Raw genomic sequence first — 27,363 nt, forward strand, 5'->3', positions numbered from 1 at the left:
TCAGTTTATCAGGATACAGAAAGAGACATGAACATGCAGCCATCTGGGCTGTGTAAAAAAAGTTCCTATATGTCGTGTTGTATAGACTGAAGCAACACTTTCCATCCCACCACAGATACAACAGGAAAAGGAGGGTTTACATGCGTAATACTAAACAGTGCACACGCTGCTAAGGAGTGAAGACACTATTAAAGAAACCATTACTCCCTTTCTTAAAGGGCACCATCCAATGACACTGTAAATGATTATTCAGCAAACTTGAAGCATTTTTTCCAGTGGCAACTTGTCTCTCTTGGGTGTTCCTCTTAAAGAATACAAAGTACCACACCAAAAAGTAACAGAAACCACAACAACAGCAGCAGCATTTGAGCCCATGAGCTGTGCGTCATTACCTCTAAACCTCAAATGCTTTTCTCCCAGAGTTTACAGATTTTTTATTCCAACATCTCCGAGATCATCTATACCTTTATTAAAATAATGTGTTCATCAGCTGGGCTTTAATCCACTTTGACCACACAGGGGCACTGCACTCTCACAAGCTGCTCTCACACAGACGCTGAGGCTGCGTGACTCCCCTCTGTCCTCACTGCAGACTTTATCACCTTCAGCACAGACTTATAATCATCCGTTGGCTAAATGAAGGGCTGGGGACAACCAAGGGGTTTTTTTGAAGATAAGCTGGAGGTTGAAAAATTATAGGAACAGTTATATTTTTTGTTGTAGCATTCATTACATATCAGCACAAAGGGAAAATGCTTAAGGCTCCTCCGATCACAAGTTTCCCTTCCTCCACTTGTACATGTCTTAACCCGGCACTGAAGTCTGCACTAGAGTTTAAAAGGTTTTTTCTGACAAACCTGTGACTCCTCACACAACATATTAAAGGTTAAAACATCAGAAATGTGGGCAAAAAATAAAGATAAGTGGTGGATTCTTTATCAAAATCATGTTGGGAAAAGTGTGCTCCCCATAGCCATATGAGAAGGTTTAATATCTGTGTGTTATAGGTCCAGGACGAGGTTAGCCTAGCCTAGCCTAGCTCAAAGACTGGATGCAGATAGAAACTGCTAGCTCTAAAAAGGTAATTCCTATATCAATACGGATGAATATAACTAACGTTTATTTTCATTATCATCATACTCAAAGTGCTGTTTTTTTGATTGATGAATTGTTTTTTTCTGTGATACCAAAAGGAACATTTTCCATCATAATTTCCCGAGATGCCAAAGTGACGTCTTCAAATTGCTTGTTTTATTCCACCAACTGCCCAAATTTTTGTTTCTGATAAACTGGAACCAACAATGTGTGGCAGTTGGATTAGTGTTGATTGGTTTGAAACAATCCCTGAAGCTGCTCTTTCTCTATAAAAACGTATAATATCCTTTAATTTGTAAAACAACTTCACAACTCTGCATCTATGTCAAATTTTGGGACATCATTCTGATAAATGCTGGTCTATGTTCATTGTGTACCAAGTTATATTAACCATGAGCAAATCTATACAACTGGTTTCAGTGAAGCTTAAAGCACAGCCTTCAGCAGGAAGACAATTATTCTCATTTCCTCATTAAACCAGGGATGCAACTCCGTTATCGTCTAATTAAATCACTGAGCTGAGCTGTCTGCACTTTTCTCTGTTAAACTCCTGAAGCAGCTTTAAGGTGAGAAAGAAACACCGTATTCCCCTCTGCCATGACAGTATTACTACATATACATTAGGGCTGCAACTCCCTATTATTTTTCGTTATCATAGTAGAGAAACAGACATATGTGTCCCAGAGATGGAGGTGACAAACTGCTTTTGTTTGCCCGACCAACAGTCTAAAATACAAATATTTTTCATTTACAATGATATGAAAACATAAAGCAACAAATCCAGTCAAAGAAGCTGCAACCAGAGTATTTTGAGCATTCTTTCTTAACTAATGGACTAACGTGGATCAGACTAAATGTTTCAGATGTGATATATAAGTCTGTATCAATTCATCCAAACATATTTATGTTTTGACGATGTTTGGCGACTGTCCCACCAGACTTCAGAGGCTAAACTACAAATGGAATTTAATTTGAACAGTTTGATTAAGATAATTCCAACTGTTCAATCTACACATTAAAAAGAGTGAAAACCTCTTTTCTTTTCTTTTACATGAGATGTATGGAAGTTAATGATGCTCCTAAGGCCCCCTAAACAATTAATACTGTATGTCTACGTCCTCCTGCTGGTGGACCTCCTTTAATGGAGATTATAAACACATGGCTGTGAACACACACACACACACACACACACACACACACACACACACACACACACACACACACACACACACACACACACACACATAGAGGCGTTAAACCTTGCAGCTGTCTGTTTTACCACACAGTGTCTGGCCTTTTGGGAGGGCAGAAAATAGTTTGGCCAACGCCTGGAAAAGTAAGACAATAAGTTAGAGAGTGTTTAGAAACCTGAAAACACAGGCAGAGCAGAGTCATCCTCGGACACCTTTATCTTCATAACCTTGCATTCCCATCACAAGTGACTATGATCTATTTATACTCATCGCCTCATGTTAAAGGCTTGTGGAGCTGCTAGGAGGACTTTGTCTCTCCTCTTTATTCACTTGGAGAACTACAAAACAAAAACAAAAATGTGTTAATGATTGAACCTATAACTGAATTATGACAGTCATCGAGAGGATGTAAATGAAACATGGACCCAGATTACAATGTTCTTCAAGATAAACAGCAGGGAAACGCTGTAGGCTAAATATTCCCCATATGTTGTAAATCTTGTGTGCAGGAGATTAAAGTGCCAGTGATGTCCCAGAGGAGAATATTGGAATAGCGCGTGATGTGACTGCAGCACCATGGACAGACACCCCAACAAGGGGAGCAGAAAGAGGCCTTTTATCACATCGTAATATCATACAAACGAAAAACAGAAGACGTACCTTCTTTAGACTTTTTCCTCCGTGCCAGGGTTCCTCCTAATTTCCCGAGGAAAGATTCGTCCTTTTTCATTTTTGCGGGCTGCGTAGTCGCGCTTGTGTTCGCAGTCCCAGACATCTTTTCTGTGTGATGCGTCTGTGGAGAGCACGCGCACCGCTTGTGCCTGTGAGTAATGTCACTCCTCCCTGTGGTCCACTAAAGCCACCACATTCACCGGCAGACAGATTGAAGGAAACAGCGCCCGTCGTGCATCAACACAGACGAATGATTCACATGTGTCAGAAGCTTCATCTGCTTCTATGTTTACTGACGGGGCGCGTCACAGCGACTCCTAGCGGCGGGACGAGGAACAGAGGTTACAACGTCTGGTCTTCAAGAAATAGACGTTATCATGCTAAAGCAACATCATTAGCTGATCTATTTATTGTACAATATGACAGTAAATTAATAAATAGTGGCGGGAAATTAACTTCAAGCTAGCATTGTGAGCTATTCAATAAACGAAGACCATGAACTGTTGTTGAAAATCCTCTAAAAATGTGTAAGAGCTTAGATTCTCTCAGAAGTATTTTTGTAAATGTAAAACATACTTATTTGCAAAAAGTTAAAGTCCTGCACTTAAACACTTCAAGAAAATGTCAACAAGTATTAAAAGAGAAATGTAGTTAAAGTATCAAGGAAAGTATTCTGTGTTAAATATCATAATGAATCATTATTAATGATGCATCTACATGAAAGCAATAGTTTTATACTGTAGTTGGTTGAGCAATTTATTACATGATTTGTGTACAGTGCATTACATTTATAAAACGATCAGATGTTTTGCGTGTAAAACTTTACTATTAGTAATTAGTCACTTTAGCTGTGACATAAATGTAGGGTTCCCTCTGGAATGTAGTGGAATATAAGGACAATGGAGCTTAATATGGAAATATTGAGTTACGTACAAACCTCAAGTCCAGTACTTGAGTAAATGTACTTGATTCTCCTCTGTTCACAAATAATGAACATCCACCCAAAATCATTTTCAAACAATCGAAAACCTTGTTGAATGCAAACATTTGCATCATGTCGCTGATTTGAATACATATGAAGACATTTGTTTGTAACAAGATCGACACAAAAATTATTTCAGATTTACCATTTGGTATTCATGTATAAACATTTGAGGCTAAATATAAAAATAAATTAAAAAAGCCCTTTTGCTAGACCTCCTATATGATTTACTATCACAAATTTGCACAAACAAATAGATTGATTTGTTTTGTTATTCAATGTACCAAAGATTATGCAAATCTATTTGACAATCAATCGTGGGGTTCACAAGATTTCAATTAATTCCAAACATGTGTCTTTTGAGAAACACAGTATGTTTTGGGGTACAGCGGTAGTGCTAAAAAGCACTTTTTTTTTTTTTTTAAATACAAAGTTTTATCAAGACTTTTGATTGATGCGCTTCAACTCATTTCTGAACAAAAAAAAGAGCAGGATCGGCTTCAGTGCTCCTCTCCTCCAGTTTCTGGTGCTGTTTTTAGGAGACAAAAGTTCCTATTAAGTTAGTACAGGTTGTTTCAAACTCTCTGGATGTCTCATGATGTGCAATGTTGCCATGTGATGCTGCTGTTGTGAATTCACCTGTAGTCCGCAGTAGCTTCCAGTCCGCCTGCAGCCCGAGTCTCAGTCTCTCCAGCGCCTCCACGTCCTCCGTTAGAGGAGCATGAAGTTTCCCCAGAGAGGGAGCGGCCACCCCGAGAAGAGACGAGGCCGTGGGGCCGACGCATGCCTTCTCACCTTCCTGAAATAACAAAATAACCGACCACTAAAGTAGAACACCTGTCATTTAAAAACACCCCAAAAAAGAGGCCAAAGATGAACACGTAGACCTCTTCTTCTTCTTACCTGCATGAGCACCAGCGTGTGTCCTTGTGCGAGGCCCTGCAGCAGGCCGGTTAGCTGCTGCCACGCACCGTCACACAGCCCGCTGCCCGGCGTCCGAACCAACAGAACCAGGCTGGGGTCATACTGGTATCCCAGAGGCAGAAGGAGGCCCAGCACAGCTTGTGTGAACCCGGACACGTCGCTGCAGCCCTGTGAGAAGACAAACAAATACACTTGGGATGTGTCCAACACACACACATCATGCAAAGAGGGGCATAATCATGTTATATAATATGTCTACATCAATGGGTTACAACATTAGGTAACATATTCCAAAGTACATTGATTGTTTTCAATATGTTTATTGAACAGAAGCAGGGCTGTCCTTGACCAAATAAATTCTTAGTCGACTTAACACCTTAATCAGACCTGTAAAATTGAGTTACTCCACAAAGAATCACCCAAAAGCACTTTTAATCTTGTGTTTATCAGAGATCTTTTCCTACGTTTCTTGAAAATAAGTAACACTAATAGACGAAATAAATCTTAGTTGACCATAACAACTGAGGGGCAGCCCTAATTAAATCAACTCATTACAGTGATCTAAATGAAAATATATTCTTATCAAAATGTATATAATACGTCACGATGTGGCATTTTTTGGCCACAACATCATGATATGTGAATATATATCTATATAAATATAAAAAAAGACAAAAAAAAACAACAGTATTACTGAATTAGCATCCACCACAATCCTCTGAATGGTGATTTCTACGATTGTAATACACGGTACCTTCTTCAGACACACAGGAATGTGAAATTTGCCTTTCTGTTCCTCTGACTCCTTGTTGCTGAACTGCACCAGGAGGGTTTTCCTGAAGATGGAAATATTTCTGTCATCACGTTGTGCAAACCTTTGCAGATATATCTATGTTTTCAACAGCTCAAGGGGGAACATGTGTACACAAAGTCTAATTTAGGGACACACAAATGACATTCACCCATCGTCTGTGCCTTGACTCTGGACCACCGCATCTCCAACACACACGATCAGAACCCTGCATGAGGAGAAAGCGGAATCAAATCCAATTCAGTGACGTCAGCTTGATCATTTATTTCCATTGAGGATCTAAAATCTCATCTACAACAGAACTCCCTTCAGCACAAATGAGAAAAAACTAAGCAAATAATAAGTTGAGCCCAAAACATCCCAGAAACACAAACAATGTTGAAACAAATAGTTCTACCTTCTAGAGTACACATGTAAGTAACCAAGTAAATATAAGTAAAGTACGTCTTAGTGGTTGTTTTTTTTTAAATGTAGAGCTATTCCTTTCCTGTAACAAGGCCGGTCTTATTTGTCACTTTTTCTTTCTCAGTAACATTAAAAGCATGCAGTCATTTCAATGTACACATGCATTAGATCCTCTTTGTTATACCGGTCATGGTGAGCAGTTGCAGCATGCTCGACAACACACATCATCGCCATGGAGACGTCACGGACCAGCGCCAAGCCATTGCCGATCTGAGATGTGGTGATTAAATATAATCAGCTTGCAGCTCATGTGGGCCGGTCAGAAAAGCAGATCATATCACAGCACTCGAACAGAGGAGACACAAACAACAACATCCAGCCTGTACCTCGTTCTTCTCCATTTTCTCTACAAGGGCCGTAAGACTGGAGAGGGTTGTGAGATCGTCATCTGAATCTGTGAGGAACTTCTCCCTTATTGATGGAAAAAAAACATATTTAGTATATTAATAATAAAGACTAAATTGATTATAAATATTCTTTTAAATTCAACACCTCCTGTGATATTCTTCCGGTGTCAATAATAAGACATAAAGTTGATAATTATGAAACCTGAGTTTGTTGATTATGACCGGGTCCTCCGATGAGGTGAAGCGTTTACATCCATCTGGGCAAGCCACACCTTCAGGGAGGACTAAAGCGGTGCTAACTGGAGGAGTGAAGCGTTTCGGAGGCTCTGGCCACGCCTCTTCCTCTGTGCTTTTCTCCTCTTCTCCCGTCTTCTGCCTTTCTTCTTCTTCTCCTCCTCCTTCGTCTAATTTAATGCGCTTTGTGCTGAAGTCAGAGGTGGGTAGCTCAGCTGGGGAAAGGAGTAATGAAATATTTTATGAAGCAATGAAGTTAAAAGTCATCTCGGCTTAAGGAGACATTAGCACGACACACCTGAATCTCAGAGTGAACTGTCAGTGACAGAGTTGCACTGTGGGTAATGTAGACGCCAGGTTTTGACAAGGAAAGAGGATGTGTGTCAATAAAAAAGGATGATGGTTGTACTGCCCACTAAATAAATTATTACATTTTTTCTCATAACTGTACCTTAAGGTCACTCGCCATCGTTCTTAATTATTTTATCCAACAGTTAGGTATTTTATTTAAACCTTCTACCTTGCTAGACAGGTTGAAGAGACACAATGCGTTTTGGGGCGGTTGAGTATGTCCAATAAGCTCACTTCTCATACTCAGAAATTCTTGCTTATCTAGTATGCAGTACACCCGGGAATTTCTTGCATTAAAAAAATCCACATACAATGCACTTGGAACACACTACATGCAACATTTTACGTAATATTTAGTATAAATAGTATGTCCAAACAGATCCCATATCTCTGGTTCTGTTTCATCAAATTCATCCTTTTGTTTGTAAACTATCTATGAGTCAGACTATTTAAAAGAGTACTATCCTAAAATCAGTGCGATGCTTTTTTAAAGAATAGATGAAAAAGCTCAGAAAGCATAACGTGGGTGTTATACCTGCATGTTTGAGGCAGGACCAGTACTGCCGGTGAGCTGCTCGGACACAGTGAAGGGACTCAAGTGCACTGCAAATAGAACAAAATAATTCACTACAGTTACAAAAACACACTCGCACATGATTTACCTGACCTGAGACCGACCTTGTACAGGGACCGTCGAGGTTCGCAGGCCGCGGCGCCGGGTCTCCAAGCAAAGTTTGAACCGTCTGACACACAGACTGGTGGAGGGAAGTCAAGTTATATCCTCCCTGGAAAACACAACAGCATATTTCACAACAAATGTTCCTCCCACAGCATGGCAGCATGTTTGTAACGTATCTGCAGCCGGACCTCCAGCACGGCACACAGTTTCCCTCCTGCGAGGTTCATCAGGAGGTGAGTGAGGTGGGCAAAGACGTCGGGGCTGGCACGCATTTCTCCCTGAAAATAAAGCAGTCAGTTTACCAAATAATGACCCAATGATGGAAAACAGACTGGACGCATAAAGTCTACTTTTATGATTTCATGGCTATTCAGTACCTCTGGGTCACCGATGGCTGAGTCAAAGCCTGCACACACCAGGACCAGGTCTGGGCTAAACTGTGACAAAGAAACACATAATCAATCATACATTGACATAAATAATATCCACCACATCAGTATCTGTCAGCAAAATGTGAATTTTCTGAAATGCTTCACCTCGTATGCGATTGGCAGAAGGACGTGACAGAAGACTGAAAGATAGTCACTGTTCTTCATTCCCACCTGAATCATCACAATGTGACCTCATTATATATTCATACACACAAACATGGTCACACAACCATTAAAGCAAATATGTTACATCATTAACGCAAAAAAAAGCTAATGCTGCTTGTTTGTTCCTTTGTATGAACTACATATTGTTTTTTTTAGTTGATAACTTAATAATACAATTATTCCTGAAATAACCGATTAAGTTAATGAATACAGTTGCAGCCTTTTTTTTAAATAGCCTATTTCCAAGCTAATTTACAAAATTGTCAAAGCAGACATTTGTTCTCCCTTTCAACTTTATTCTTTCAGTCAACATAAAGTTAGAGTGTAAGATAAAGCAAGACATGTTTTGTAATTAAAAAAATACCTTACAATAACATCAAGTGCCTCTGTGGTTACTTACTTTGTTCCATGGCACATTGATATTGAATCCAGCCCCTTTCTCTTTGCCAACACAGCCGTAGTCTGAGTCTCTGAGTTGAGGCCAGTATTTCTGATGCTCGTAGCGGTGCCACGAGAAATACAGCACGCTGGGAATAAACATGCGGCACGCAGAATGTATCATGCAAGAAGACAACAGCAACGTAAACAATGTAACGAGTCAGTTTGCAAGGACTCACCTTGGATCATCTTCAAAACAGTACTGCACCCCTTGACCATGATGTACATCCCAGTCAACGATCAACACCCTGGAAACAAATTAAGAAATAAATAAATACCTCATGTCAAAACTAACACAGTACATCTTTCAAGAATAAACAAAAACAGTCTCAAGTTACCTTTTAATCCCATATTTTTGTTTGGCGTATCGCGCTGCTATGGCCACATTGTTGAACACACAGAACCCACTGGCAGCACTGCGCATACTGTGGTGTCCTGGTGGTCTGTTAACAATGACAGAGGAGAGATATATGTGTCAGGATTGTATGCAGTAATGGATCAATCATTTAGCCTATAGAGGGAGCAAAAGACAACTTACATACAAACCCATAGTATTTAGTCTGGAATGATACAAAAAAAGTAGAAAAAGAAGCCAGCACTTAAGGAGCACCAAAGTAGAACATCAAAGCATCAGGTTACATAGGAGGACAGCTAAGGGGTGAATAAGCCTCACCTGACCAGAGCCATGCCGTTCCTCACCTTCCCCGTCATAACACTGTCCACCAGTTGCAGTGTGGCTCCTGCAGCCAGCTTGGCACAGTGATAGATGTTCTAGGGCAGTAAATGAGAAAAAGGAAGGGTTATCCAGGACTAGGAGTGAAGCTGACCTATAGATATGAAGAAATGGCAACGGCTGCTACTCCGCTATCAGGAATATCAAGTGCAGGACAGGACTCACTGGGTGGAAGTAGACGTCACCATACTGCAGGGTGAACTCCTTCAGCTCCTCCAGAGTCATATAGGGGGTCTTCTTCACTGCCTCCAAGTACTCCTCACTGTTAAGATCAGCAAAGCGCACGTAGACGAGTGGCTTTAGGTGTTTATGTTGGCCTCAAGAAGAGGAAGAACAATGAACTGAACCAGGTGTCTTTGTCGCCAGCAGGACCGACCTGTGAACCAGCAGGATGTCTGCTTCGGTCGCCTCGCGCACAGGTACGGCGACGCATCGATCAGCCAGGCCGGTCTTAACCAAAGCTTCATGACTCACCGTCAGACGCTCAGGTACCTCAATCTTACATGCAGGGCTGGAGAAAAATAATATTTAAATGATGTTCCATACAATTAAATTAAGGATTTGTACATTACGAGCTAATAGATGTGTATCTTATGAGCGAGTGAAGGATGTGTATCCTACTTTAGCACAACTGAATTTGTGATTGATCTTTTCAAATTCATGTTTTTTTTTGTCATTAGTAGTTTCGCAATTTCATTTTTTGAGCACAAATCATAAACAGACAGATAACAGATGTGAAATGTCAAGAAGCAGTGGACTCCCCTAAATCAAGAATACACATTGTATAAAACACAATTGGTGCTGAAAATACATACAGATACATAACATGGCATTCACACCTCTATTGGTCTACAGTGGTGTACTTATTGGAAAGATTTTGATTGTTTATTTGAGGGTGTGGTTGTGCTTGTTTGGTGTATGATGCATGATGCACACTAAGCAAATGTACAAATACAAACATAATAATTTCTCCTAAATATGTGAGACTATATCGAAGACCATGTTAAGTCTAACTACAAAACGGTACAACATAACCCTAGCTTTACGCTTTAAATGTCTGAGGAAATAAACAGATTTAAGCTAGAAGGTAACGTTGTGGAACCACCGCTGTTAGTTTTGAAGCTAACGCTGCGGGTGCTCCTCGCTAATCCGTCCGCGTTCAGCAGCGACACAACGAAACGCAACTTCAGTTCCGACCAATGTTTAATCAAAAGTAACGATTTACTAAGTACTTCGCGCGCAACATTTAACCATTTATCCCCGTTTGGACTCAGTAATTAGCGTATTGTAAGCTTAACTTAACTGAGGTAAAACGCAGTCGTGTTGAATGGTCTGATATTAAACAGCTGTCTATTAGTTTGAGAAAGCAGCGATATTGTAAAGTGCTCCGCAGGTCACGTCAACATGCTCCATGGAGTCGCAGTTGGTCGCAAGTTGATCTGGTGGCTCTCTGCCGTTTAAATGTGACTGCTGACTGTGTTGTAGATAATTTGATTGAAAATCCACTATGTCTATCCTGGTGTAGTGGTAATGCCACTGACCTGTTATCTTTTTCCACCCAATGATATGAGTTCGAATCCCGTTAATTAAACGTATATCTTTTTTCTCTTCTTTTTTCGTGTACTATAGAGTTAATTTACGTGACAGATATTTGCACAAAACAGACTCCACAGTCATTATGTGTTATTTGTAACAACTTTATTTCAAAGGAAAGGCAATTTGCTGACTTCCTGTTTCAACACATAAACAAGCGACGCTTTCACTCGCGTAGATTATTTCCCAGAAAAGACTCAACGTAACTGGTACTTACTCAACCCAGAGCAGTTTGTATTTGGTCATCTCCTCATCATATATCAATGCTGTTCCCATCTTCTTTAACTGCGACGTTATTTCTCAAACCAGTCAAACTGCAACACATGTGACAACATTTCATTAATGCATTAGTTTATTCTTGTAAGTTAGCGAACTGGTTCTAATACAAACTGTGCACGAAGTTGACGGAGAATCTGTGTTGTAAACAAACCTGTAACATTCACCAGAACAACTACAACACCAGAGCGGTCTGCATGAACCTTGGATGGAAACAAATGTGGGCATGCAGCCAAACAGACAAAGTCTTCTTTGAGTTTTCTGGAGGTTGTCGAACAGTTTAATTGTAAATTGGCGCCACTCTCTGGACGGGGTCTGGTACTTACTTCTGCAGTAATATGCTTAATGTACATATGTTTTGACTTTACTGGTTAGAAAATGCTTTGGTTTAAATAGAAATGGTCGACATGAATGCAAAAAGACAATCGTTTTTATATTAAAATTAATTATGATGTGACTATGTACTATTCCCAAATACACAATATTGTATTAGGGAAACCTTGCACTGTTATTTACCATAAACACACACCCACAGATCTACTTTACGTATGGCAAGAATGTTTATAATAGTATCTATTTATTTTGTTGTATCCATGTCATTTGAACACCTACTTACTCTTCAAATATGTTATGCTTTTGTCCTGATGCGTTTAAGTTTTGTCCAATGTCAGTTTTATTCTGTATTTTTGCAGAATTTACCAGATATATGTATATATTTCTTCTTTTTCTTTTACATATTTATTGATGTACTATTTTCTCACAATCAAAAGACAAATAGGAATTACATGACCCTTTTTAATAGAAATAAAAACAACAGTGCAAGACAAGTCAGTAAACAACTCAGAGTGTATTACCAGTACAAAATATAGAAACAGATCAGATGGCATGAGAACATTTTGGCTTGGCAAGACGATCAACTTTTAGGAAGTGGTGGATTGTTCCTGTGGGAAATCTGGGGATTGGAATTTTGTCTCGGAAATCTTGGATGTTCATTTGATAAGGATGTTTATTTTGAAACTATTGACCTCTGACACAGTTTCTTCCAGAGTCTGAGTTCCACTTTGGCATTCATCTATTATTGATCGTCTTGGACTGAAATACTGAAAAAGTATATCACACATGCTTTATTGGCGGCAAACAAAATAGCTTGATGTCCTTGTTCCCCGATGTGAAATTAGACACGATTCTTCCATTTCAAGCAGTTATCTCAGTAGTCATGGCACCCACCATCTCCTCTTCTCCCTCTGTCTTATCTGCTGTTTCCTCTTGTGTTTTTGAGGGAAAAGCTGAACTCCTTTCATCTTTCTCTTCTTCATCCTTCTTTCCTGCCCTTCCCTCTCCTCCTCCTCCTCCTCCTCTCCTCCTCGTCCTGCACAGCAGGAGAAGAGCTCGTCTGCATCTCTTCCTGAACGATGGGTCACATGCGGCGTACAGGAGAGGGTTAAGGCATGAGTTGAGATAAGCTAAACAGGTGACGTATGGCTGAGCAGCCAGTAAAATCTGATCCAAAGAGCAGGAGTGTGGGACAAAACCAAACTCCAGCAGCATGGCAACCGTCTTATTAACGTGCAGAGGCAGCCAGCACAGAAAGAAAGCCATCACTAAAGTGACGATGACCCTGAGGAGTCTTCGCTGGCGCCTGCGGTCAGGACGTGGGCCCCGCCCAAAATGTCTGCTTAGGAGCTGGGCCAATGAGCAGTAGCAGACGAGTAAGATGACAAGAGGAAGCAGGAAGCCAATTAGAGTTGATTTAACACTCAACGCGGCCGCCCACCACATTTCCGCCTGCTCGCGATCGGTCTCCTCCAGCTCTGCTCCAATCAGCATGGAGTAATCCATTTGGCAGGAGAGGAAGACTGATCCAGAGTCAGTCGTAGGATGAACCGGCTCCAGCTGCCAATCAAAATCAGAGTCGAGGTCTACCTCCACCTCCTTGACAGAGCGCAGCAGCAAACCAGGAAGTGCCAGCACCCCCGCCAGCCCCCACACCCCTCCAAGTATCCACAAAGCCCTGCTGGGGCACCTCTGTGGGGCACGGTGGCTGGAGTGCCGGCGTCCAGTCAGAACCCAGTACCGCTCCACACTGAGCATGCTCAGGCTGAACACGCTGGCGTACATGTTGAGCGCAGTGAGGAAGCTGCTGATTTGGCAGAGGGGTTGCCCAAAAGGCCAGTGGTAGCCCATCGCTGTGTAGACCGCCCACAGAGGGAGAGTCACGAGGAAGCAGAGGTCGGCTAAGGCCAAGCTGGCTATGAGAGAGTCTGTCAGAGAGCGCGAGGGACGAGGCATGGAGGGGCGTGAAGAAGACGAGGTGGAGGAGTGAGAGGAGGAAGAGCCACAGTTTTCCGTCTTCTTCTGGGGAAAGGACCCGGGGGGGAATCTACCGGCGCCGCTTATGTTCTGCTGGCTGCTTCTGAAAATGCCAGTGCAACAGCGTTTTCCAGTTTCTCTCCCATCAGCCCGGTTCAGGTAGGCCCACAGCACCAGGCCGTTGCCGAGGCAACCAACCAGGAAGGCCAGCAGGTAGACGGACGGGATGATGGAGTAGGAAGGAGACCAGTCGCTGTAGTCGCAGTGGAAGAGTGGAGTGGAAGAAGGAGAGGGGGAGGTGAGGAAGTCTGCGTCTGACATCTGTGCGTCCATCTCCTTGGTGTCTATATCAAATCATTTGCACTTTTTTAAAATCACTGGAGGTCCCAATACGTTCCTGGCAAGCTGAAGTTTGGTCAGTATATATAGCGTTGTAATAGTGTGATGTCTTGAAGCAAAAAGTCCAAACTCCTGCAGTGGTACTATTTTTTCTGGGCCCAGATTCCTGTCATGGATTATCCTCCTGTTCAGGCTCACTTCTTCCCCTGTCCGTTGACTCGGATCCTCTGAAAATGTAACAAAACACAATGAGATTCTTAAACTTTTGCAACAGGTTCAACTACTGCAAATACTGTACAGGCACAGCTTGTAACAACAAGGCAAAGTTAAGCAACACGCATCTTACTTTAACTTTAGTATTGTAGTTCTAATCTGCCCACAAATGCTGTAAACAGACTTTAGCAAACAACAATGAAATGTCTGTACATTGCATGTGTTCTTCTCCATGCTCATACCGAACATGTTCTCTTGTGCACAGGTGTCTTTTGAAAAAGACATTCTGCTTTTGCCGAACGTTTTAGACCTCTATGATAAAGAGTTTGATTGTTACAAGACAACCAGAATGCAAAGGGAAACAGAGGCTTCAGTCGCTCCCAATGAGTTTAAAGAGGCAATGAGCCTTTCCTATGCATTGACCATTCATCATCTAAGAAATATGTTGGATGCCAAAATGCAGCATGTGAATCATTTGTCTGTTTCTGCTTTTATCTTCTGGTTTACAATGCAAAAAATCTGTTTAATTCATACAGTAAATTTGGATTACAGGCTTTATCTAAACTGCATGTTATAATGAGGTCTTACAACAGACACTTACCTCCTCCGGCCTGGACGATGGAACCTCTACTGAGATGACGGGGTGATGATCATCAGAACTCTCATCCTGTCTTCTCTCTTTCCACTTTTTCTCTGTGACTTGTCCTCCTGCTTCTCCCTCCATCTCTATATCTGTACTGAGCCGGCTGAAGAAGGTGTGTCTTCATCTAAAGTCCTCCACACACGGACACACACACACACACACACACACACACACACATCCTCCTTTCTCTCATTCTCAAACCAGACCACCCCAGCAGAGAGTTACGAGACCTGCAAATACCCATAGGACAAACACACAAACCCTCCCAAGAGACACAATAACATCACTCCTCCTCCCCCCGGCAAACACATGCAAACCCGAGACACAAACAGATCCCCCACACTCCTTTAGGCTGCTGGTATTCTCTATGCACAGACACACACACACGCACATCCAAATGCAAACACAATCGCACTCTTTTATTGTGTCTCGTATGTTCAAACACACACCGTGTATGCAGTGGTTAAATGCAACAAGCCACACGGAGCACAAACAAATAACGGCCCTCACTTTCACAGTCTGGCCGCAGCATCAGAACAGACGGGTGAATGTGTGGGAGGATTTTATTTAAAACCGTTATTCTGTACCTACCTGATGTAAAAAAGAGCGACACTGACAGATTACAGATGACCCACAGCTGTGTTGACTCTTCCAATTCACTGTTCATACATTTATTAATTTACATTTTAGTTAAAATACAAGTCGGTACAATTTTGAGGTACTTACTGCACTTGGTTTTTCCAATTTATATTATTTATACTTCTAATCCACAATCCCAATCAAAATGTTCTACTTTTAACTTGACTGTATGGCAAAGACATACTGACTTATGATTTTAGAGTTCGTCAATATGCATCATTCCACTTGTGCGTTGTCTCCTCGACTATGCATTGATGTTTTCACAAATATTCAAATGTGATACAGCACTTTGCAAATACAGGGAAATATAGTAGTGTAGGTCAGTAGGGCGCCCATTAAAGTATAGTTATCTATTAGAGTAATTATTTTGAAATGTGGACAATGAGTAGAATATAAATCAATTTACCAGATAGACTTTTAGTTACTTCAGTAGTTGCTATCATATAATAATATCATAATACATGTTTTTCTCATGAATAAAAGACCAGACACACTGTTATACAAAGTGACAACCAGCAATTGGTCAGTTTAGTTGTGTAGGTGCTTTAAAAGCAAACATTTGAGTTTTATAACATATACATTCATGAAATTATAATATAAATTTGATACAAATGGTGGAAATTCAAGCAGGAGACATGGTTCATGGGTCATGATTGGTGTCTTATCCCAGAGGCCTTATGATGTTAAGTATCTACATTTAATAATAAAAGTTATTACTATACAAAACTTCATATCAGTTTGTGTGCAAGTTGGATGTAGTTGACATTCACTCAACTTCACCCCGAGAGATTATACCAAAAAGAGTTTTAGTCACATTTTTTAAAGGTTCTGTTATATCTAAGCTTGGATATTAGATGTATGGATACTGCAGGTCAGCATGGGGTTAGAGTGTAAACGTTGAAGACGCTCCGATGGTAAACAGGAAGTGTTTGTTACCACAGGGGCAAAGGTCACGCTGCCATCAACCTGTTGTGATGGAGACAGATGTTTCCAAAAACATTCCACAGTCTTTTCTCTCACAGAAACATGGTGGTGGACACACACACACACACACACACACACACACTCACACACACACACACACACACACACACACACACACACACACACACACACACACACACACACACACACACACAGAGAGAGAAGGAAAGAAAGACAGAGTAAATACAACTGTTCCATTGAGAATACAACTGTATGCTGTGCATCACAGTGGGAAACAACAGGGGAAGGAAGTGATACAGAGTAACAAAACAGGTGAAGACCAACAGAGCATATCAAGATGTATGAAAGGACAAACTTCAAAGACTTTTATACAGATAAATCTTCTGAAAACAGCTGGTATCGATGGCCTGAATTACAGTAACTGTATTGACATTTTTCCTCTGGCGTCACAAAAATGTTCACTCACAATCCAAACATTTTAAGAGAGGCTATAATACATTAGTTAATGTTCAGTGGCTTAAAAACACAAAGTGCATTTCCCTTTTTGGATATAATTGGCAAACCTTTTCTAGGCCTGTGAAGAGCTTGTGGCACAGATGGAAAGCTGTGACCTCAGAGTTCATCCGACATTAATGCAATGAGGCTAAAAGGTTTGAAATATTAAACATATTAAACGAAGGTAATGGGCTTAGTGTTGCCTTTTTCACGGCTGATGTTTACCTCATTGCAGGGGAATTACACGTGTTTTTTATTAATGACTTACAGGAACACTTAGTGTAAACGGAACAGAGTCATTAATATTGTTAGTAAAATGTCTGCCGTGATAAACGTCCCTCTGTCTCTTCTTGATTCATATTTCCCACACAGTTTAGTTCGGTTTTCAGTACATTTGTCACATAATTCCCATATAATTGTCAGCAAAAAAAATGACTCGAAGCTCCTGTGGCTTTATGGCCTGAACTGTGAAGGCCACTGATGGAGTCCCATTACTACTTGTAAAGTGAAAAAGATAAGGATTTGCATAATATGCCTGCGACGGTATGAAGCACATAGGCAAAGTCCACACAGCGGGACACTGTTTCAAAGGGACTGCAAGCACCGTTCAAGCTGCACAATTTGCCATGATCGTCGACAACAGAACGGATCAAATGCTCGTCTGTCTTCTCCTCGTTGCGATGGCGGCAGCGGAGGTGCAGGAGCATCTCTCACCTGAGTGTAAACAGTTCCTGTACGTGGGCACGCTGCCTCGGGGGCTCGAGGAGCAGCCTTTTAGAAAGATTTGCCAGTTCTACGAGGGCAACCCACGGTTTGTCACCCTGTACGACAGCATCAACCACATCCCTGTGTATTCTGCGTACACCTTCAAGCGCTCCGACGGCTCCAAGAAGGTCGACGTGCCTTGGATGTATGAGCCACAGGTATGGGCTGAGTGTTTGATTTTCCTTTTAGAAAAGCTTAACCTTTTAAGCACCATGGCACCTATATAGGGTGAGACGGACCTGAAACTTCTATTTTTGCTGTGTTTCAATCTTTATTTACTCTTAACCAGTAACATATATACTAATATTTACACATCTGAACAAAAGCTCACATGGGTTGCCTTTATTATAACACCAACATTATTCAAATAGCCCTTGTGGTTGCAGAGATACATGTTATTTCAAGCAGAATCCTAAAAAATACCTTGGTTTTTAATGTCCAGTATAGGAAAAACTTGTAAAAGATCCTTTGGCAATGATTATCTGTTATTTTGAGATTTTAGTGATGACAGTGTTTATCCTGACAGCTCTCCACAGTGTCCGGCACTCGTGACATGCAGCCGTTCCCTCCAGAAGACCTCCACAACAATTTTGAGGATGCTCAGGCCGTGCTCGACGACTACTCGAACTCTGTGACCTTCGAACGCGGTCAGCTGAATCCAGACGAGCACCAGGCCCACCCGAATGACAAAGCATCCACCTACACCCTCACAAACGTGGTCCCTCAGGCCAGAGAGTTCAACATTGGGCCCTGGAAGGACCACGAGCACACCATCCGCAGGCGGCTCAACAACTACTGCCGCGGCACCGCCTACGTGGTCACCGGGGTCACCACCTCGGGCCACACGATCCGCCGCCACAACATCAAACGCCTGGGCATCCCCGCATACTTCTGGTCGGCCTACTGCTGCATTGACTTCGACCACAACGCGCCGTACTTGGAGCGCTCAAAGTTTCCTGCGTATGCAGCTCACGGGCTCAACGACGGGGGGGACAACAAGGTTCAAGAGATGACGGTGCAGCAGTTGGAGGAATTCCTAAAGAAGATAACTTATGTTAGCAGCTCTTTCCAGATCTTCTATGACAACTGTGTGCCTCTCGATAGTAGGAATAGCGGCCTACATGTGCCTTGAGGGTATGGGGATGGGTCCCACCAGTATCAATAATAGAAAAGCATTCAGTAGCTGACAAAATGGTTTATTTGTTTTAATTAATCTATTCTAAATTCTATAGTTTCCATGAGTAAAGAAATCATGTCGCCCACATCAAATTCACAGTTTTGCATGTAATTGCTATGTGGCAGATTGTTTGCCGATTAAAATGTTACACACCCCTATGCATCTGGTGTTTGTTATAATTAGACTAATATTGACCTATTTATTAAGTATTTATTCTGTATTCTTCAGTTTAAAAAAAGTATCTTTACTAAAAAAAGTCCACCAACTAGCTTTTCTGAGCTCTGTTTGCTGAAGATGACGTTGAAGGCCCTAAAGACAAAAGACTAAGTGGACCCCTGACCAGATGACCCTGGCAAGATTGATCCTCCAAAAAAATACATTTCAATAATATTAACTCCGATGGTGCCTTAACAAGCTTTTATGGTGCATAAACTGGCCATGAAAGCCCTATATGGTTGTACATCTCATGTTAACTTGACCTCTTAATCACAAAGAACTACGCTTGCCTGTGCAGCGCAGACCGATTAGACCAACTGCTTTACATGTTCACATACAGCCACTTGTCTGTAGCTCTACTGGGCGCTGCTCTTATGGAAAGCCACACAGACAAACTTGGTCAATATCAAGATTCTGATTTTTCATTTGTTTTGTTTGTTTCTTCACAAATACAACTAGTGTTTAACTTCCTGGTTACCCTGCTTATCAGAATAGAGAACTACAGTAACAGTTACCAGTAATAACTTTTCAGGGGTTCAGCCTCTTGTAGCTCTCTGAAGTTTTGCGGTACTCCCTTTTGGTCTCAACCGTGAGATGAAATGTGAACTACACACTAAATACAATTTCAGTAAAGTGGAGCGTAAAAATACAAAGAAGAATATCACTCCCAGTAAAAAAAAAAAAAAGTGTGGCTTTGTTCATTATTTTTGAGATCTAGTAAGATCTCTTTGGTACAGCCGGTCATCATGCAAACAGTATGAAACCATAAAAACAGTAAAATGATCCAAAGACAGGAGGGCAGACAGAGCCCCAGGGGGAATGATGATATGATTAATATCTAGTTGGAGAGGGTAGCTGTGTTCTGCCAGCTGGCGTGTGTCACAGTGCCAGATGGTCAACTCCACTTTTTGACCAGCAGCAGACTGATAAGAGCCTAAAATACATTTCACATCCTAAACTGGAAGCCCACTTAACGCTGAGGGCCAGTAGAAGGAGACAACCTGCTAAACACTCCTGTGGGAAAGACATGACTTGAACAATTATATTGTTCTGAATGACATAAAAAGGTGGAAACCGGCTTCTTCAGAGCATCGAACCATATGTAAAAGATCCACATGATATTGACAATACTTAATAACAGAGGACAGACATCAACTCAACATTTTTTTATTTCTCTCTTAAAGAGTTTTTTTCAATCCATACATTCAGCTCAAAGTTAAGAAAAAAAAAAGGAACCACGTTTCTCTGTACACACAGACACTCGAGCATAATACACTTAAAAACATCCGCAACAGAAAGCAGCCACAGGAGACGGGTGCTTTGCAGTAGCAGTCCAGCTTGTGCCAGCGTGCGTTTTGGTCTCAGTTGAACCACTTGGTATTGAGCTGCGTCTGTTTCTTGATGCTCGTGTCCAACTTGAGGACCTCTCTGATCGCCATTGTCGCGTAGGTTGAGGGAGGCAAGGAGAACTCCATCCGCAGAGCGCGATACTGCCCCTCTGTGGGAGGAAAGAGGGACAAACTGGATCAGAGAGTGCAGCGTCTCCATTTCCTCTCTCTTCGCCCTCTTTAGGAGAAGCATATCCTCCATGTCTGCTGGACAGCCATCACAACACGTTCACCGCATCAACCCTTACGGTCATGATTTGTCAGTGCTGCTTGATTTTATTTATTTATTTTTGGCCACAGAGCAACGTAGATTTCAGGATGCTTGGGGACAAAATCTTGGATATGTTTGGCACATTTAAAAAAATAAAATAGGTGTCCTGCTGCAATGGCAATATAGTATATTCCAATATAGTTCAGAAAGTTGCTTTATCTGACTCACTTTATCCTATAATAATAAAGTAGACACCAAAAACAACCCATAAAGAAACCTTACCTTTGTTGAAGACAGGAGCGGGTTGGTTCTCTAGTATCTCAACATCACTATGCACCATTGAGATCTTGGGGTCGTCGTACTGGACCACCTCCCTGCATAACGGAGACAAAACTCCAGGTTAATTAAAGTAAAGCGCTCAAATAAACTGCCGTACACAATAACAGTCTCTGTATTACAATACGATTGGTATTACAGCATAAAAAAGGTCTTTGTACAACAGCGCTACACCATGTTAAAAAAAACAATATACTAGTATTTAATTTGGTGCTAACCAGCTGACGTCAGTAGGTCTGATGAGGATGCGTCTGTAGGCTCCAGCCAGAGAGTAGTCCCTCACTTTGTGTCTCATGTTGTCGATGTCCAACCCGTCTGCAGTGAGCAGCTCTCTGTATCCTTCCCCCACTGACAAGAAGACGCAAGCATTACAGTCAATTACAAGCTCAGGACTACTTTTTAACTTTCATTGCTTTATCTGTAAGCTTACTTTAACTGTGTTTCTCACTTGATTTTGCTATACCACACTTTTTACTTTCTTTCAAATATCATTTTATCCATTAAACCCAGAGCAACCTCTTACCGGGATGGGTGGGGTAGATGACATCAAACCCAGGAAGTGGCATCACAACGTCATGGATGGAGCAGCTCTCGGCCTCCTCTGCAGACAGCACCTGTGCTGTCGCTTCATGAGTACAGACAACATCAGTAGGCAGCATTTACATTTTACCTTATTTTGAATTAATATGTTCCTTCAAAGTATTTCCTGTTCTTTGAAACTATTGAAGTACTAGTTTGACATTTTGTCCAAACCCTTAAAATGTGTTTTTTTAGGGGGTGAAGGAAGACAGTGAATGTTTATTTCCAAAAATGTTGAGCCATTCCTATAATATTTAACACTAGCTTGCTGGGAAAAAAAATTTGAGCTACTTACTTCCTTTGAGCACAAGGTCTCCCTCCACGGCCTTCAGGCCGTAGGCATCGATTCTCCGGCTCACCATGGTGTTCCACACAACGCTCTGGTAGCTGTGGATGTACATCAGGCGGTTGTTGCGAGGGATCTGAAAAAAGATCAGAGAGTAATCAGAAATAAGCAGAAACCTGTCTCTTTGAATGTAAATGAGTGGTCAGGGAACATGAGTTAGCATGCAACACATATTTACACCTGCGCAGTGCAATAGTCATACTTTTGGTCGGTTTGAATGGAAGAGCACCTTTACTGGCTATACTACTTTTATGCTCTATATGTCTCATTCACATTTTCAGCCTATTAATAGCATCATTAAAAACTAAAAAAGAAACTGATAAACCAACCATTTCAAAAGCATTGACGATGCTCTTCTTGCCGTACATAGACAGGCCTCGCAGCAGCTGCCCCTCAACACATCGCGTGTTGGGCAGCTTTTTCAGGGCTGCCTCCGGGTCCTGAGTCTTTGCCCACTCCTCCCTGCAGCGGACCAGAAATTCTTTCTCCGCTAGAGAAAGCAGTAAAGATGGGGGAACGTTTGACATACTTCTTAACCACTTAGGGGTCTGTGAGGACAAAAACAACAACAAAAAGGCTTTATTACCTCCAGGACGAGGCTTCAGAATTAAATCCACCACCTCTTTCCAGTTGTTTTTCAAGATAGCCCTACCACCAAACAAAGAGGAGGAAATAACCATTCAGTAATGTCACAATCTAAGTGTAGGTCAGTACCTCATCAGTATCTCTTCCATTGACCTTACTTGCCAACTTGTTGTGTAGGCACAGCTGTGGTGCCAAAGCGCTGCATGCCATAGTAGTTGATGAAGCCCGTCTGCTTGAGGGATGTCAAGGCCTGAAGGACCTGGTCATCTGTCCCCGAGATGTTTCTAGTACAGAATTAAACAAGAATTAAAAGTGCAGCCATGCAACATTGACGTTAACACAGTACAGGACAGTGTTTTACAAAAATGGAGGCTAGAAACACAAACATAAAAAGTAATGATCAAATTAAAACAAAACAGACAACGTATTTAGACCCGAGAGTTTATGCTAGTCGTTAATAAATTAGGTTCAAACATCACGATTAAAATGGATCAACTGAAGACCTGGAACATGCAAGAAGACTCAAACTGAAGAACAAGGTTTACGTATTGGTGATTCATAGCATTGTAAACATTACATTTGACTACTGGATGGAGAAATCTAAACATGATCTATGTTGATGATTATCAAACTGAAAGGCAGTCAGATTAAATTTTTGCATGATCAACAAAATAAGGTGAGTCCATGGTGACCTGCATTATTTTTCGAATGGAAAGCTGAAATATTCCTTTATGGATTTTCTCTGGGTTGTTGACTACCGGTACTTGGAAATGCTTTGTTTTGGTTGCCTTCAACTCCTGGTGACAGATGAATTGCTAAATAAAAAGATATGCTTTATACATAAAATGTTTAATAAATGTAAGTTGTTTGATTAAAACGTTATATCTCTTTGTTTTTTTAGGCCGTATAAAAACATAACAAGCATACGATATGTGCTGACAGTCCATGATGACCTGCATTGTTTTTTGTAAGCTGATAAAGACTTTGAAACCAGTTTTTAGCCATCAGAGCAAAATTTGGTTATCTTTACATTATGCATTAAGAAAATACTTGTGGGATACACAGCAACTGGTTGGTTACAGCAAACCAGCATTCCCAACAAAGCACAGGAAAGGGCTCTATTGCACATAAATAACACCTGCTGACCTGATGACCACAGTGAAGTGGTTTCCCTGCAGCTCTCCTAGTTTAAGAGGGTGGTTTTTGTAGCAAAAGTTTCCCAGCTTGAGGTTTATGAGGCACTTGTTGAGGTGAGCCAACCTCTCCGCTGTGATCCTGAGAGGACAAAGACGAGGTTTCTTTAAATTACAGATCATATACAACAAGAAGATCCACCAGAGATTATCTGCCTAGTAAGCAGAAACACCTCCAGCACTGACAAGATGCAGCATGTACCCCCTATTTACAATCATCTGCAGACAATTTGGAAACAGATGAACATTATTTAATGTAGCGATTTAAAGCTTTGCACACTCACTTGAGCACTGCAATCTCCTGCACAGTGATGGCTCTCTTGTCCTTGGTTCCCATGTAGGAAAACATGTTGGGTCTGAGCCTAGAAAGAGATCAAATATTGTGAAGATGAAGGTCCTGAGCGACAATCATACTTAATGGGGAGAATAAACGGTCAATCTGTCTCTTATCATCAAGTGAAGATAGTTTTTTAAGTACTACAGTCAGACCTGAGGAACTTTGAAAGCACATTGATGGCGTCCATCGTGTCCTTGTTCTCTTTGTACAGGACAAAGTGGCAGAAACTGCCACGTTTTTTGGGCCAGGAGTGTTTCCTTGGAGCTTTTATGGACACAGAAGAAAAGGTTGCACTGAAATATAGATTATGAATTGTTGAGCTAAACACATAATAAAAAAAAAAAAATTAAAAATACATTAAAATATTCAAGTGAAAGCTCATAAGAGTTTGCACTACCACGTGGTTACCTGTAAAGAAAACTACCTTGTGATCACAAAATAAATAATGGAAATAACTTAAAATTGTATTTACAAAAATCGAAAAGCATTTTAGCAACTGACACCTAACTCCATCTGGGTTTTAACCTTTTCCTCTGCGCTGCGTAGAGAATAGGTTCTTACCTGCAGTTGCTTTGACCTCTATCCACCAGAGAGGAGCAATAGGAGGATAAAATAATGTTACTAAGAAAGAGATGTTGAAGGATCGTGTGGCGAGTTGTCAGGGGTGAGACCTCATGCATGCTGAGAGTGGAATTTAAATGGTTTATGCAATAAGGGTGCAGGGTTTGTCAAGGCACCACGATACTGAACCTCCCCTTTCCTTTTGTCTTTTAAATTGTTCATTGTGACCAAAAAACAGTAATCCACTGAACAGCCATAAGCTAAAATTTGTAAGAAATAATGGAGCAGAATCATGCAGGTGTCTTGATTATGAACAAGTGCATGCAACATATTTTACTGCTCTGGAGGCCACATGCACTGCAAGACATGAGCTTCAAAAAAAGGGTACACATGCAATAAGTCCTTTCTCTGATAATTTCACTGATTCACTGGACAAGAAGTCTGTCCAGACGGTTAAAGGCTGACGTCTGGTTCTGCCTCCTCTCCACATACCTGCTAGAGCCTTCTTCCCAGCAACGTGGTAGGCCACGATGAACTTGCGCCCTTCCTTTTCTTCAGTCTTTGTCTCCAGACCAGGATACAGAGACTTGATGGTTTTGTGGACCAGCGTCCGCTTCTCTTTAGTGTCATCCACCACCTACAAATGTTAAGAGGAGAAAGGACATTACGTAAAACTCTTTAACTGAGGTCAAAAAAAGGGATCCAGGAAGTTGTGAACTCACCTCAATGAAGACATCGTCCTCTTTATTCTTGTAGAGCTGGAGCTTTTCAAGCTGCTCCTTCTGCTCTTCAGTCAGCACGTTAGCATCCTCTGGCAGCGGTTGAACTTCTGGGACTTCCTAAATGAGATGAAACACAAAACATGTGTGACTTGATGCGACGTTGGCATCTACAAACGTTTCCTTTATTATTTATTTGTTTTGCTATGAGCGTCATCGCAGTTAATGCTATTTTGAGACGTTCTAAGTTTCATCTCCGGGTTGAAAAATAAATAATACCAAAATTTAAAGGCTGACTGGTACTCCCCAAGTCATCTTAAACATTGAGACAATTAACTGAATATACAAGACTTTCATTTCACGATAATTATCTGCGTTTTTTTTTTTTTTTTTTTTACTGTAAGCCCAAATGAAATCCTATATTCCGTCCCATCCTTATAGAGAAGTAACACCAGTGATTGCAATTCACCCCAACATCTTACCTCGGCCTCTGGAGGGACAGAGAGGTCATCTAAACGCACAATCTTGCCTTGTTTGCTGATTTCATGCACCACGAAATCAGAATATCTGAGAACAAGCCACAACAAATCATCTGTTAAACAATCCAAACGGAAAGAAATGATACAAACTTCTCAAGGACTCTGGCGGACGAACCTTTCCTTCAGGATTCCGGAGAAGCCCTCGTGGTCACTGACATACTTCAGGATGCCCACATCCAACTCAGTGAGGCCATGCTTCATCATATCAGCAAAGGTCTCGCCCTCTTCCTCCCCTTCCTCCCCATCACTGACTTTGCCCGCGGGCTCTTCCTCTTCACCGTCGGGGGCAGGGCCTCCATTCTTTTCATCCTCCTCAACTCTTGGTTTCTTTGACGGCGTGTCATTCTCTTCATCCTCTGGACAGCCTCGCTTTTCACCAACTTGCAGAGGCTCAGACTCAGCCATCAGAGCAAAGCTGTGACAGCAGAGACAGAGAGTTATAATTCACAAGCATAAAAAAAAATAAAAATAAAATAAAAAAGGGCCATTCCAACAATTGTACACATGAAAATAAGTTAACTTGCCATGGGGACTACACCTACTGTGAAAACAATTGTATAATGTCATCTGAGAAAAAAAACTACTTGTAAAGTCATCAGGGTTATTCCGGGCTGGGCTCAAAGACAACCCTATTGTTTCTAGTATTTTAGTTATTTTTTACTTTTATTGGGTGACAGCAGAGAGCAAATGTCCCCAGCTGGACAAAAAAAAACTATAATTTTAACTTCATAGTTTTGAAACATGTAACATTTCAAACAGCTCACCCATCAGGATGCAAAAATAAAAGCATTACAAACTGTAGGTATGGTGTTTCAAAAACATGGGCAACAGGGAAGTAAAACAAAAGAAGTCGCATTATTTGAAATGTAGAATCCAGTTGTTGTTTTTGGGATCTTGACCCATATTAGCCCTTAACTGCTTAAAACTGTTAAAAACGGTTAAAAACTGTTATGGTGCAATGAATAAGAATACGTTATATTTGCACATTAAAACGGTATGTAAACACCACAATAATAATAAAAAAAGTGTACGTTTACCATCCAAGATAACATTTGTTCATATGTTGAATGCTTGACCTGAAGTTAATTTGGTAACATGATTTAATGTCCTCCTTCTCATCACATCAAATGAACTAAACTACGGGATTAAAAGTCAGAACATCACGGCTCCAGTTGCATGTCTGCCTATTTTGTGAGAGTTAACATTGCCCAGGTATGTCAATCTGGTATGATAAGTCTTGTTTCACACACCATCACTAGTTAGCTAGCACATTTAAACTGCTGCACTTGAATCTACGCAGTAACGTAAAGTTGCTGCACTTGAAGTCAGTGGGTCAACAACAGTCATCAACGGCCTCCGAAACGATGCTACCGACTTACTGTTTGTGGAGCCGAGGAGGAGAGAAGCAGACGTGCAACCGGGAAACGCTTCTCGTCTC

At 41.3% G+C, this 27,363-nt stretch overlaps 4 protein-coding genes across 4 annotated transcripts; 1 reads left to right on the plus strand and 3 right to left on the minus strand.

The window, feature by feature from the left end:
• Positions 1–3,708: 3,708 nt before the first annotated feature.
• On the minus strand, positions 3,709–11,389 carry hdac10 (histone deacetylase 10; the record flags this gene model as incomplete). Its single annotated transcript, XM_079223959.1, has 20 exons — positions 3,709–4,471; positions 4,582–4,741; positions 4,846–5,034; positions 5,621–5,702; positions 5,829–5,885; positions 6,267–6,352; positions 6,469–6,553; positions 6,692–6,938; positions 7,610–7,677; positions 7,753–7,859; positions 7,942–8,031; positions 8,131–8,190; positions 8,290–8,355; positions 8,750–8,876; positions 8,967–9,035; positions 9,126–9,230; positions 9,461–9,558; positions 9,686–9,782; positions 9,897–10,031; positions 11,331–11,389. The coding sequence occupies 20 exons, from the start codon at positions 11,387–11,389 to the stop codon at positions 4,443–4,445; spliced, it is 2,016 nt and encodes a 671-aa protein (XP_079080085.1). The 3' UTR covers positions 3,709–4,442.
• Positions 11,390–12,583: 1,194 nt separating this feature from the next.
• On the minus strand, positions 12,584–14,032 carry aplnr2 (apelin receptor 2; the record flags this gene model as incomplete). Its single annotated transcript, XM_079223375.1, has 1 exon — positions 12,584–14,032. The coding sequence occupies one exon, from the start codon at positions 14,030–14,032 to the stop codon at positions 12,584–12,586; it is 1,449 nt and encodes a 482-aa protein (XP_079079501.1).
• Positions 14,033–17,653: 3,621 nt separating this feature from the next.
• LOC306741123 (endonuclease domain-containing 1 protein-like) lies at positions 17,654–18,870 on the plus strand (the record flags this gene model as incomplete). Its single annotated transcript, XM_079223376.1, has 2 exons — positions 17,654–17,896; positions 18,265–18,870. 2 exons carry the CDS (start codon positions 17,654–17,656, stop codon positions 18,868–18,870), a joined length of 849 nt encoding a protein of 282 aa, XP_079079502.1.
• Positions 18,871–20,346: 1,476 nt separating this feature from the next.
• On the minus strand, positions 20,347–26,330 carry pus7 (pseudouridine synthase 7; the record flags this gene model as incomplete). The annotated part of the gene is made up of 15 exons (XM_079224015.1): positions 20,347–20,629; positions 21,013–21,104; positions 21,285–21,414; positions 21,590–21,691; positions 21,941–22,067; positions 22,321–22,481; positions 22,578–22,639; positions 22,735–22,860; positions 23,723–23,851; positions 24,054–24,131; positions 24,259–24,370; positions 25,160–25,304; positions 25,390–25,506; positions 25,869–25,953; positions 26,041–26,330. The coding sequence occupies 15 exons, from the start codon at positions 26,328–26,330 to the stop codon at positions 20,493–20,495; spliced, it is 1,893 nt and encodes a 630-aa protein (XP_079080141.1). The 3' UTR covers positions 20,347–20,492.
• Positions 26,331–27,363: the final 1,033 nt, after the last annotated feature.

This window comes from Taurulus bubalis (genome assembly GCF_910589615.1).
Source record: "Taurulus bubalis genome assembly, chromosome: 9".
Classification (NCBI taxonomy): domain Eukaryota; kingdom Metazoa; phylum Chordata; class Actinopteri; order Perciformes; family Cottidae; genus Taurulus; species Taurulus bubalis.